Here is a 13,537-nt window from a genome sequence, read left to right on the forward strand (position 1 = left end):
TCCTACTGGCCCATTTGGGTACCGGCCCACCGGGCATTTGCCCGAATGCCCATATAGCCAGTCCGCCCCTGAATGTAAGGCATTTTTGTTGGAACTGAACATTACCTCACTCTCACACACATGATCTAAGTCAAAACAGTCAATATATCATCAATATAGAGAATGCCTACTCGTGTGGTATGCGCTCGGGACTGTCGATACGATGGTCCGAATTCGAACCCCGCTCACAACCAACCCTGCCGTCCTGCATGAGCTTAGGAATAGGACGCACGCTTCATTTCTAAAGCAAAATATACTCTTTTTTTAAAAGTATATTTCGTTTTTATATATGGCCTTTAAAAAAAATAATTAGATAGCCTTATGTAAGAGAATTAACTCAATTAATAAGCAAACAAAAATATTAAACTGCAGGTTTTCTGGTTCAGACTGTATTTTATTCGCATTAATTTATATATAGTTCTGTTTCAAGCAGACAGGAACGTAACCTAGTCTTACCACATCGCATAGAAGTAGGTTTTTGTAACTACTGTCAAAGAACTAGAACATCAGAAAGTAGGCCATCGTTTATCAACCTGGCCGGGTAACGTTAAACAGACCTATATAGCTGGTAGCATTATCGTTGATGATGGTGGCAAGGCTACTCAAGACTAGATTGAATTGTTCTTATTTTTCAATGCAAGATAGACGTTAGAACAGGGCACATCGAAAGACAGCTTAAAAATTATTTTTAGAGTCGAGAACCCCATTTTTAGAGAACCATTTGTAACAAAAAATATCTGGCAAGTGAGGCAAGCGTAAAGTATAGACTGGGGCGCTACTTTGCTATTTTTATGCTAAAACTAAACATACACAACAGATATTATACTGGGTATACAAATACGTTTCTGCTTACGTATATACTTATACTAATTAGCTATCAGCTAATTAATGATCGTAGGCATATATGGGTGTTGCTAGGGGAGGGATTCAGGGTTTAACTCTCCCCCCCCCCAAACAAAATCTCTCTTTGCGGGATGACTGTAATTTGTGTTAGTTTAAAATAAAAACTAAAGCAAAACTAGTCATAAAATTGTTTTGTTAAAAAAAAAAGGAGGGGGGGGGTAGTTGGGGTTAAAAAACCCTCCGATAAAAAACTAAAGCAAATTACAATTCCAAAGCCATGAGCGTAGCCATTGGAGTGAGGTTCAAAATCCCCTTTCAACAACAAAATAAAAACAAAACAAAAAAACTACACGTTGCCAAAGGACGAAGAGGGGTGATTAAACTTAAAACCACCCCAATAAAAAAAAACAACTAAAGCTAACTACGATCACCAAAGTCATGAGCGTAGAAAAGGGGGGGGGTGAGGTTAAAACCCCCTTCCAATAATAATTTAAAAAATTACAGTCACTAAATTCCATTAACCTAGCCAAGAACTATGGGCTTGAGGTTAAAACCCTTTCTTTCAATAAAAAATAAAGCAAAACTAAAAATTGCCTAACTCATTAATAAAGTGCAGTAAATAGCAGACTTGATATTTCACCATCATCTTTTTTTTTAAAGAATAGCCGAGTATTGCGATTGAGACACATAAAAAATGCATTTTTAAGTTACCAAACAAAGGGGAAAAAATTCCTGACGCCATGACCCTGCTAGGGGAGCTCACAGAGCTCCACTCGGTACCTTCCCCTAGGCCGCGGGCCTAGGCTTAATTATCTGATTCCAGAAAGAACATACTATAGGGTACTAAAGAGTTTTGAAGAAAAAACAACTGGCAGTACTAAACATTCATTACGTAAATTTAAAGTATATAGATCTATATGTGCAAAGACAATAAGAAAAATACCTCTCTTCCGAAAACAAAACCTATACGGCTATACGCCCTTGATGGTAGGCCTATTATATTTTATACACACAATTATTATTTTATTAAATTAAGCTTTCAACTTGTTGCCATTTTTATTATAAATGTAAACCTAACATTCCTATAAGTAATTTTTAATACAGGTTTTCCCGGGAGCAATCATTTAGATTTTTTTTTTAAATTATGAATAACCGATTTTTTTTTGTTTGGTACAATTTACAGCTAAATTTGGCTTTTTTTTTTAAATTCAATACCAAAGTTGACAACACTGTTGCTGAGTGTGTATGTTTAGCAGAGCGAAAGATAGAGAGTGCTGAAATTTGCTTTTAGGTTTTTAAAGTGTTTAAATATAAAAATAATGGCAAGTCAAGAACAATCACCAAAAGGGAGAGACATTCCTGCTATTAGAAGAGTAGTTTTAAATGATGTTTCACAATTACCCTCTGATTACAGTTCAACTCCTGGTGGAACACTATTTTCTACTACACCTGGTGGTAAGTTTTAAGTTTGAGTTTGGCATACTTAACATGATTTTGATTAGACTGACAATTTTTATTTGAGGCACCAAATAACTCACTTTACTGTTAGATCTGTACAATAATTAAATCTTAATTAGTATACTATTACTAGTAGATCATGTTTTGGTTGCATTTTTTAAATAATTTATTGCTCTTTGCAATAGTGATTAGTAATTAGTTGTTAGAATTAAATTAGACTAGCTCTACCATGGATCTAGTCTACTATACTTATATTGTCTATACAACTTACAACCAGAGTTATCTTGCAAACATATGTCTAAAATAGAAATAGGTTATCAATGACTAACCAAGTTACTTTTTCTTACAGTTCATTGTTCAAAATGGCTGACATCTTAATGAAGCTAATTTGAGAAGGCCATGTGACAAGAAAATAAAAATAAATAAATAAAAGTCTTAGAACTTAACTTAATTGGCTAATTTTATACATTCTAATTTCTAGTAGAATCTATATTCTGATCTAGATCCAGTTCCCAATTTTATGTTTTTTTTTACCAAACCCCAAAGGACCTCACTCTTAATACTCTTTTATATTATATTATATATAAATAAGCCTGAATATAAGGTTTTTTTCTAGGACCTGCAAATAACTTCAGCATCTAAATTCTAACTACAGTTAACTCTACTTCTACTGACTCTAGTCTACTCTAGTACTAGTAGTAGTCCTGTAGATGTAGTATTTACAATTTACAATAAAAACAAACATTTTGTGGAAGAAGTATCATTGAAATTATTATTAAAACTTGTATTTAACATAAAATAAAAAAAAATTACTTCTGAACATGATGAGATTTTATAAAAGTTGAGTGTATTTAGCTCTACTTGGTTTGTGAGTACCAACTGCAAATATACAAGTTCATTTGAGGATGTTTCAACAAACTGCTCCTCTATTAATTTGGTCTCCCTTGTGTTTGGGATCTGAGTTTGTCTCATGAATGCAAAAGAGTTAAAAATCTAGTAAAAAATGAAGAATGTCTTTTAAATATTTTGTACAGGTCTGCATTAAGTGGTGACAGCATATATCTATTTTGAAATTTCAAAAGATTTAGAACTGTCAACATTCTCCTCTCCACCAAAAAAAGTTCTGCTAAAAAAGCAGAGATATATTAGGCTTTTAGTTTTGACTAAATTTTATTAGTCACCTAGTAATTTTAAAATTAATTTTATTTATAATTAGCAAATAACTATTGGTTTTTATTAAAAGTTCCATAATGTAAATGGTTTTATTGACTCATTTGATATATATAGTTTTATTACATAGATGTCAGTTATATATAAATTTTTATTAAACTATAATAATATTGCTTTTAAAATGAACTTCTTTTAGCATGGTAAAAAAAGATTTAAAAAAAAAACAACACCTTATGTAATATTTAGATTTTCAGTAACTACATAAATTAAATGCAATTTCATTTTTACAGGTACCAGAATTGTTTATGATCGCTCCCGTCTTATGCAGCTACGAAACTCGCCATTGGCAAGAAGCCCTCCAGCCAATATGGCTAAAATTCCAGGTATTACTGACTTCAATGCAGACGCACTGTCTCCCAAGTTGAAAGATAAAGAAAATGGATTAACTGAGGAAAAAGATCACTTAAAAGAAGGTACTTGTATGGCAAATTCTATCTGATAATAATAAAAAAAAATGGTTATCATAAATATTTTTTTTTAAATATGATAATACTTGTGACTGATATAGGCAGTATTGTCCAGGATATAAAGTTCTGTACATATTTTCTTGCTGGTAATGTTATAATTCTCTTATCTATAAAATGTTTCCAATGGTGAGTCTCGCATAACTTTGACCACTGCCTTGTTGCTAAACCAAGGCTTTGTGAGTCAGTCCTTGGGGATCTTGCAGCACACACAGTTGTATTCTGTCAGAACCTGAAGCTGCTGATCTTAAACTGTATCTGTATCATTTTGTCCCGCTCACATCTGGCATAAGAATATTTCTTTTTTATTTCTAATGCAGTGATATCTGTCAGCAACAAAGACTTTGGGTTTTGACTTCATTCTGATTTTGCGTATATATAGAATTTGTTTTATTTTACTTTATTTTTTTTATAAAAGAAAACCTCCTGGGCCAAGTATCCTTTGTTTTAATTTTTGTTGTGCTGATTTTTTTCCATTTTATAGTTCTCTGAAATCATTACGTTGGCTGTATAAAATCTTTTTCTTCTTTTTACAGATGGCAAGTATGGTCATGATGAACACCCACAATTTGAGATGGATATTTAAAATAAAAAAAAGTTCCACTTTGGCAGGCCAAGTGTCTTTCGGTCAATAGCTGTGTTCTTTTTTTTTTTTTTTTTTTTTTCGTCCAAAACAAATCAATCAAAGAGCTCCAGTTGCAGCAATCTATCTGATTAGCCCTGTGTGCATCCAGGATGAGTGATGGTTGCTAGACTTAGTGTTCTGTTGTCCAATACAAGAGAAAGGAGTACAGTGTATATGTAAGCTTTTGCCCAAATAACTAAAGTAATAGTACTTGCTCCAAGTTTTAAAATTGTCATTAATTAGTTTGTTAATTGTATTTTTTTTAATGTAAGAAAATATGTTTTATTAATGGATTTTATACACTTTAAAATGAGTATGTTTCTTTAAAGTATTAGTTAAATAAAGCCAGTTTTTTTATTATGTACATATTAAATTTCAACTAAAAAAAAGCATTTTTATTTTACAATTTTACTGACTTTATTGTACATTACAGATTTTATTATATTTTTATTTCCAAATTTTTATTATATTTTTATTACTCAAAAGAATATTAACATACACTGCTTCCATGTAAAATGTTAAATCTTATATAAACCAAACCTCTTGCCTAATAAGAAAAATACAGAATGACAGCTATTAGATTTTTATCTTAAAATATTTAATGTTTTGGTCTGTTTGGAGCAGATAGGGTTTAGATAATAGTAGCTTGTGGATTGACAATAGAAAAACTGACAAGTGTAAATGTTGCTATGAAAATATTATATCTTGAGTTGGCCTACTGTATACTGTGTATGGAGCTATTTAAATTTTTTTTCAGTAGTACATAGTAATAGAAAGAAAAAAAAAATTACCTTAAAAAATTACCGGTACTCTTTCTGCTTTTAATAAACATATTCAGTATCTGAATGTTTGTTGTGGAACTAAGTTTTTTGTTGACATCACATGTTTTCATTTCTAGTTGGCCAGCTGCATTTTAGGGAATGGAATTTTTTTTCTTATTTGCTTTAAAAAAAAACAAAAAAAAAAGGAATCATATCATATATTTTATGAAAATCTCATTTCGTATTAGTTCGAGCTGTTCATGTCATGTTATAGAGTTAGGCAGCTGTTCATAAAGAGATATGCTGTTTGTATGATAACGATTGTGTTGTGTCCATTTTAAAGTACGAATGAGGCACCACAGTCTGGGGAGAGCATTTGGGTTATGCGATTCGGCATTATTGAATATTTTCTTACACTTTGATTGGTTTTTGGGTACATGTGTGTATTAGTTAAATATTTTGATTTTTTTTTTTCAGTCAGGTTCCATGTTTTTGTATGTTGGCCTATCAAGCTATTCTTTTAGTGTTAAAAGTACCTTTGTGTTTTCTGCTGAGCTGTCACTATGATTTGAAACTCCTGTCTTTATGTTCATTATCCAATTATATATATTTTTTTTTTCTTGTTGATTTGACATTGTTCTGTACTAACCAAAGTTACAAGCATAATTAATTTTTTTTTGTACACAAGTGCTGCATCTTCTGATTTCTGTCTTAGGTTAAAGGTTACAGACATTTGATTGTCAAGGCTGTAAAATGGCTGGCTACATGAAGCAATGTCTTACAGCTTAGAAAACCACGTGGTTGTCCTATTGTTAACTTGTGATGTAAATCTTAATGCGCTTGATAAATATTTTTTTTTAATACTTGTTTTTTGTTTTTAAAAGTATCATGTTCATTATCTTAAAAGAAACATTTTACACGTTTCATAAGATTTTTGTTTGTTTTCGTGCTAAACTATGCATAGCCAACTTGGCATGTTGAAGTATTACATTTCGACCCATTTCTTTGCTTTTCTTTTATTTGTAATTTCCTCCAAATTGTACATATTTTTTGAGTTGTTTAGTGTAATCATGTGGAAGGTGGAGCCATCACAAGGCATTCACTTTTACACTTCAAGTATTTCAGGTTTAAAGCTCCCATGCTGACTTGGTCATTAATACAAGTCAAGTCCCACAGGCTCTTTGTGTGATAATAAGGTCCAAAGTCGTCATTAAATAAATAGAAGCAACTCTGTGTCTGTCTTGGTTTGTTTTACATGTTTCTTGATGTTCTAGCAGAAATGATTATTATTTCATATGAGTCCAAACCTCCCCCAGAATGGTTATGGTGGGCAGAATTTGAACCCAGGACAATTGAGACAACAGTCCAGAGAGCACACCTTATGACTAGGTCATTTTATTACTCTTGCCAAAAGCTGAGCTATTCAGGTTTTGTTTGTTTGTGTAGTCAAAGTGACTGTTTTGTCATTAAGGAACATGACTATATAGCAGAAGTGGAAAGCACTAGAAAAAAAGACAATATAGATGATAGACTATTTTATTTACTGATAAACTAAGAAATTTATAACAAAACTTACTGTCATCAAACTTTTTGTGGTTATAAAATGGAATGGGGTGCCAGTCTTAAGAAACCATTGATCGTTTGGTTTATTCAGACTAAATTCTCTTGTCGTAGTCTCATTTTTATCTTTGGACCATCCGATTATTAGACTTCTAGGACCAAAATAATCAACTCAACCTACTATGAGACTTCTGTATTCAGACATGACTAGGCTATTAGTTTAATGGATTATGGAGTCCTTTAGTCTAAATATTATACTTCTTGGGGGCCATAAGCTATAGCCTGCCTTTCAATAAGTAAATCCGGCCCTATCAAAGAAACTTTTGGTGGAAAATAGATAAAACAAAGTGTCGGGATATTAAAAAGAGTAGAGAATCTTGTGGCATCAAATGATTGATGTGGTGATCCTGCTGTAGTCTTTAGTCTTAAAGAACTGAATGTCCTTCACCTACAAGATTGACCTACTTTACATGTGTCCCACACAGAAATCCTGTCATCAAAATATGGCCTCATTGTCCGCGCGCGTGTATGTGTGACATGGTTGGTGCACAAAAAAGGAAAACAAGCCTGTTGTGAACTCTTACTGACCTCAGTTGTCACTTATGTCATCGCGTTCATCCGTTCGGCGAACTGAGAAATATCTTACTTGGAATTTGGTCTGTGGAAAGAAACAAAAAGTGGTGGGGGACTCTGTGAATATACAAGATTAAGATATAGTTTTAAGATCAATTGCATCAAGTATGTGTTCTATGTCCAGTAACGTAATCCTTTTATTGATTTCTTACAGAAGTCGTTGCCTTTTTATGTTTCGAAATTACTTTTCCCATAAAGGGATAATTAAGGCAGCCGTGTTTTATTCCGTGTCTTCTGGTTTTATCTTTCTTGAGATTATTTCTCCCCTCCCCACCCTTTTGTTTAACAACAAAAGTTAAGCCTAGATTTACTCGGTCTGTCTGGTTGGATTCTTTAACCTTCTCCCTCCCGCTTCCCAATTCAGTTGTAAGTATTCATTGCCGAGAACAACAGTTATCACTTAAAAAAAACAACAACCAATTAGTTAATCAATTAGTTGTAATTATTTAATTTTGTTTTATATAGAAAAATAGAAGATAAAACTTGCAATATTAAGAGATATGGCAGCGATTGAACGGTGCTTTGCCAACATATGCTTTTTTTTTTTTTGTCAATGTCTTTTTGGTTTTTGAGATGTATTGATTAGGTTTGCTCGCGAAGGTCTGCTCTCCGGAGTTAACTTAAATGTGTATTTCCATTACATTAAGAGATATTCATACATAGAAAACCTGGACAGAGTAGCATTTTATAAACATGTACTGGACGCAGGGCCAATCATTTTAGAGTCACAAAGGAAAAGACATACAAAACACATTAATAGCCATACAGAAAATGTTATATTCTCGCTTTGCTGAGATTAGCCGAGTGGCCTATATAGCACATGGAGCTGATAAAGGAAAATTAGTAGCCATTGTTGATGTCATTGATCAAAACAGGGCTCTAGTTGATGGCCCCTGCTCCGGTGTTGGTCGCAAAGATATGAACTTTAAAGCTCTGCACCTAACACCCTGCACAATTAAAATTAACCATTCAGCTAGAACAGGTACTGTAAAGAAGGCTTGGGAGGCTGCTGAGGTTACCCCCAAAAAATGGGAACAGTCAACTTGGGCTAAGAAACTGGCTACATCAAAGAGGAGAACTGAACTGACAGATTTTGAAAGGTTGATGACAGCTCAACAAGCTCGCAACCGTCTAATTAACATTGAGTTTGGAAAGTTGAGGAAACAAGCACGCAAGGGACCAGCCAAACCCAATAAATTGAAAAGGCAACAGCTAAAGCAGCAGCTAAAGGAAAGAAATAAATACACTTGTGTTACAATAAATTAAGTACAATTTAAAAAAATAATAATAACAATATGGTATTCTACTATTTGAAAACTTATAGCCATTTAGGCAGCCCCATGGGTGATGGTCGCACTGGTACTGAAAACTCCAATCCACAGGCCCCACCATCTCTTCTGGAACATGCTTTCATCACTCCAACTTTACTTCTACAGAATATGAAATTCAATAATTTTTGTAAAGCTAAAAAAAAAAATTAATAGAAATACTTTTTCTTTTCAAGACAAAGCTTACCTGCGAGGAAAAACCGCAAAATCGTTGCCACATTTCTCAACACAGAAAGGTTTAACTTTAACTACCTTTTCTATATAAAAAAATACATTACTACTAATTGATTAATTAATGTTTTTGTTTTATTGATAATAATGATTCATATATTGTCATCGACTATGACTAATTGTACAAAATTTCAACTTGATCTAAGAATGGTAAGTGGGAAAATATTTGTACAAAATTTGTGACAGACAGACGGACGGAAGTGAGTTCATAGAAGCTTTGTAAAAGAAAAATGACGAGTTTTCTCAGTGTCAATAAATGAACTATTTATTTATCCTAATGTCAGGGCTTTAGTTATAATATCAATATTAGTTTATTATACTTTAATAAGAAATTTGCGGCTCTTTATTAAACACACGCACATACAAATGACATCAAAATATAATCTCAAGCCATCTGTTTGAACACCAACCAGTCTCCATTCTTCTTCTATCATCTAGATTGGTTTTCCTTTTCTGCAGCTGACTGGTCGCCTCGTGCTGTGTCGACAGATGTTGTGATGTGATGGATTTGATGTAATACATCTCTCCTACCGCTGTCCACACATAAATCATTCAATAAATAGATGCGTCTGCAACTAAGTGTAGAAATATTTATTAGGGTAAAAAAAATAGATCCTTACTGTCGTTTAATATCGAGGTTGTCACAACTGAGGATGGCTGCCTGGTCGTGCGGTATGCGCGCTAGACTGTCGTTCTATAGTCTCGGAGGTCCCAGATTCATATTCAGCCCTCTATGCCATGTCCCGTCGTCTAGCGGAAGGTTTGATGTAGGGGCTGTCAATAGGCCCCTAGTATCCTGCGCATACCGAATGACGTTATCATAAATGGCCAAGGTGTGTTGGAAGTAGTGGACATTTTTTGTGAGGTATAAACGATTATAATAATTATTATCAAAGCGCTAATTATTTATCATTACTAATTCAACTTTTTTTCCACCACCTCTGTCAAATACGATTTCTTTCCCTTGTTTGATACCAAACAAAATTAATTAAATACCAATAGTTTATTAACTAACTCGTAATTTTTACAAAGCTTATATCAACTCACTCTGTCTGGTAAAAAGTTTGTACACGTTTTTTTCTCCGACACCTAATCTCGGATTAAGCTGAAATTTGCACAACTATTTTTTAAGCTGAAATTTGCACAACTATTTTTTAAGCTGAAATTTGCAGAACTAATTTTTTTTTACAGGCTTATACTTGAATCAGTAAAAAAAACAAAACAAACAATTAGTTAATTGAAAATTGGAAATTAATTATTTTGTTTGGTATCTCAAACAATGGACAGAAATTTTACTTCACTGATAAGGTGCTTTAAGTTGAACTAGTTCCCTTTATTGTTTGTATAATGACAAGTTTGTAAATAACTTAAATTAAAAAAAACTCTCTATTCATAAGCCACCTGGCCCAGAGGTTACTGTATTGGCTTGGGGAGGCTGAGGAGGAGGCCTCGCTCTCAAGTTCGGATTCAGGGCTCTCACTTTTTTTTTTAAATTAATACATTTAAAAAGTGATCACACAGATACCCCCCTTCTTTTTCCCCCTACACCGTTCCAACAGGTCCAAATGTCACGTGATAGGATCATAGGGTATTGAGTAAGCTAAAAGCATGAAATTGTGCTAAACAAAAACAGTTGGTAATAATATCGCACAGACTTATTGTTGTTGGTCTGGATCTATTACATATTTAATTACATGACTGATCCAAATTAATTGATACAACTACCCTCTATATAGGCCTAAGCTTTGTTTTTTTTTTTAAAGTATTTTTTTGTTATTGAATCTTGTCTTGTCAGGTACAAGAAATAATTGTGCGAAATTTTAACTTTATCAGAGATTGGGTTTAAGATAAATAACATGTACAAACATTTTACCAGACAGAGTGAGTTCATATAAGCTTTGTAAAAAATGGCTACTATTCACTCTGCTCCACAATTTTTGTTCACCCCCCCCCTTCCTTGTATCTGATGTGCGTTTGTTTGCTATTTTTAGTCCAATGTTAAATTCACGTCTTAAAAAAAAAGTTGTTTTTTTTTTAAATATAATAGTTGCTGCATTTCAACATTTGACCATGGAATTAACGATTTCACCTGAGTTCAGAATGTGCACTCAGTGGCGCCCTCTGCATGCATTAAGTTCCAATTATCACATTTCGCATAAAGATCGTCGCATTCAAATCAGATAGGGCCTACATGACATTCAACATAAAACGAACGGTTACGAAATAAGGAGTTGCTTCCCTTACATCATTGTCATTTTTATGCTCATCTGTTAGACGCCTACAGAAATGGCGTGCAGACTTACTATTCTATATTTTCTCAGATCTTGTGCATTGGGTCTAAATAGTTATACATAATATAGCTTACGTGTAATTGTCATGTGCTCTGCGTTGAAAATAAACAATGTACATTCAAACAGGTATATTTTAACTTATGTATGGATAGAAAGCTCATCATTATCATCACCATCATTATCATCTGTCCCTTGACTTTCGTCGTAGAGGTGGTGTGACATTTCGCGATACCAAATCACCCCCCCCCCTTTCTCACTTTTTCCGACCAGCAGCTGCTCTTTATTATGTGTAATTTATAACGCGTAATTTATAGTTAGTATATGTTTGATAAGCAATTCATTGTGAGCAATTTATTGAACGTTTTAAATTGTGTACTGGGCTCGCAAAGACCTTCCTTCAGGGAACAGTGCCAGGAAAAGAAGAAGAGGAAGACAGAAAAAGCGATGGGAGGACATCATTAAAGAATGGACGGGCCTGCCATTGAGAGAGGTTCTAAACAAGGCAAAAAAAAAAAAAAAAAGGGAAGAATGGAGAAAGACGGTCGACAAGTCTTGCCTGGTGCCCCAACGGTCCAACAGACTAAGGGATAGGTAAAGGTAAAGGTAAAAAAAAAATACTTGAAATAAATTGACTATTCGTTAAGTAATTATTCGGTAAACTAGATTGTATGCTATCTTCAACTGGTTGAAGCGTTGTCTCTTGTTAAACGTGACGATCTGTGTGCTAGGACAGACTAGGAAAATTTCCATTCATGATGTGACACAGACTTAAACAGCGTGACTAGCGCAGTGGTTCTCCAGTTGTCACGCGCCTTGTCATGCTCCTACCTAAGGCTTGGTAAGGTAACGCCCAATAATTCACTTTTCAAACAACAGTGATTAATAAGAGAACTAGATTATAAAGTGAAATTCTTGTAGAATGGGGGTGGAGGTGGGGGGAGGATCACACTTTCCTCCGGAATAAGAAAAGAGAATGAAAGAGAATGCCCAATTTCTAAGCAACTCAATGAATGGACCAAAATATATGAGTTGGTTCAAGAGTTGGTTCAAGAGTTTATTCAAGAGTTTGTTCAAGAGTTTGTTTAAGACTTTGTTCAAGAGTTTGTTCAAGAGTTGGTTCAAGAGTTTGTTCAAGAGTTGGTTCAAGAGTTTGTTCAAGAGTTTGTTTAAGAGTTTGTTCAAGAGTTGGTTCAAGAGTTGGTTCAAGAGTTTGTTCAAGAGTTTGTTCAAGAGTTTGTTCAAGAGTTGGTTCAAGAGTTGGTTCAAGAGTTTGTTCAAGAGTTGGTTCAAGAGTTGGTTCAAGAGTTTGTTCAAGAGTTTGTTCAAGAGTTGGTTCAAGAGTTTGTTCAAGAGTTGGTTCAAGAGTTGGTTCAAGAGTTTGTTCAAGAGTTTGTTCAATTGTTCAAGAGTTTGTTCAAGAGTTTGTTCAAGAGTTGGTTCAAGAGTTGGTTCAAGAATTTGTTCAAGAATTTGTTCAAGAGTTGGTTCAAGAGTTTGTTCAAGAGTTGGTTCAAGAGTTGGTTCAAGAGTTTGTTCAAGAGTTTGTTCAAGAGTTGGTTCAAGAGTTGGCTCAAGAGTTAGTTCAAGAGTTTGTTCAAGAGTTTGTTCAAGAGTTTGTTCAAGAGTTTGTTCAAGAGTTGGTTCAAGAGTTGGTTCAAGAGTTGGTTCAAGAGTTGGTTCAAGAGTTTGTTCAAGAGTTGGTTCAAGAGTTGGTTCAAGAGTTTGTTCAAGAGTTGGTTCAAGAGTTTGTTCAAGAGTTTGTTCAAGAATTTGTTCAAGAGTTTGTTCAAGAGTTTGTTCAAGAGTTTGTTCAAGAGTTTGTTCAAGAGTTTGTTCAAGAGTTGGTTCAAGAGTTTGTTCAAGAGTTTGTTCAAGAGTTGGTTCAAGAGTTTGTTCAAGAGTTGGTTCAAGAGTTTGTTCAAGAGTTTGTTCAAGAGTTTGTTCAAGAATTTGTTCAAGAATTTGTTCAAGAGTTTGTTCAAGAGTTTGTTCAAGAGTTTGTTCAAGAGTTGGTTCAAGAGTTTGTTCAAGAGTTGGTTCAAGAGTTTGTTCAAGAGTTTGTTCAAGAGTTGGT

General features: G+C 33.8%; 2 protein-coding genes across 2 annotated transcripts; both read left to right on the forward strand.

The window, feature by feature from the left end:
• The first annotated feature begins 2,092 nt into the window (after positions 1–2,092).
• On the forward strand, positions 2,093–6,648 carry LOC106065602 (eukaryotic translation initiation factor 4E-binding protein 1-like). The gene is made up of 3 exons (XM_013224451.2): positions 2,093–2,337; positions 3,801–3,983; positions 4,571–6,648. Exons 1-3 carry the CDS (start codon positions 2,202–2,204, stop codon positions 4,618–4,620), a joined length of 369 nt encoding a protein of 122 aa, XP_013079905.1. The 5' UTR covers positions 2,093–2,201; the 3' UTR covers positions 4,621–6,648.
• Positions 6,649–8,360: 1,712 nt separating this feature from the next.
• On the forward strand, positions 8,361–8,894 carry LOC106065620 (60S ribosomal protein L14-like). Its single transcript, XM_056022119.1, has one exon. It carries the CDS (start codon positions 8,385–8,387, stop codon positions 8,877–8,879), a length of 495 nt encoding a protein of 164 aa, XP_055878094.1. The 5' UTR covers positions 8,361–8,384; the 3' UTR covers positions 8,880–8,894.
• The last annotated feature ends 4,643 nt before the right edge of the window (positions 8,895–13,537 follow it).

The sequence above is a fragment of the Biomphalaria glabrata genome, chromosome 2 (genome assembly GCF_947242115.1).
Source record: "Biomphalaria glabrata chromosome 2, xgBioGlab47.1, whole genome shotgun sequence".
NCBI classification, from domain to species: Eukaryota; Metazoa; Mollusca; class Gastropoda; family Planorbidae; genus Biomphalaria; species Biomphalaria glabrata.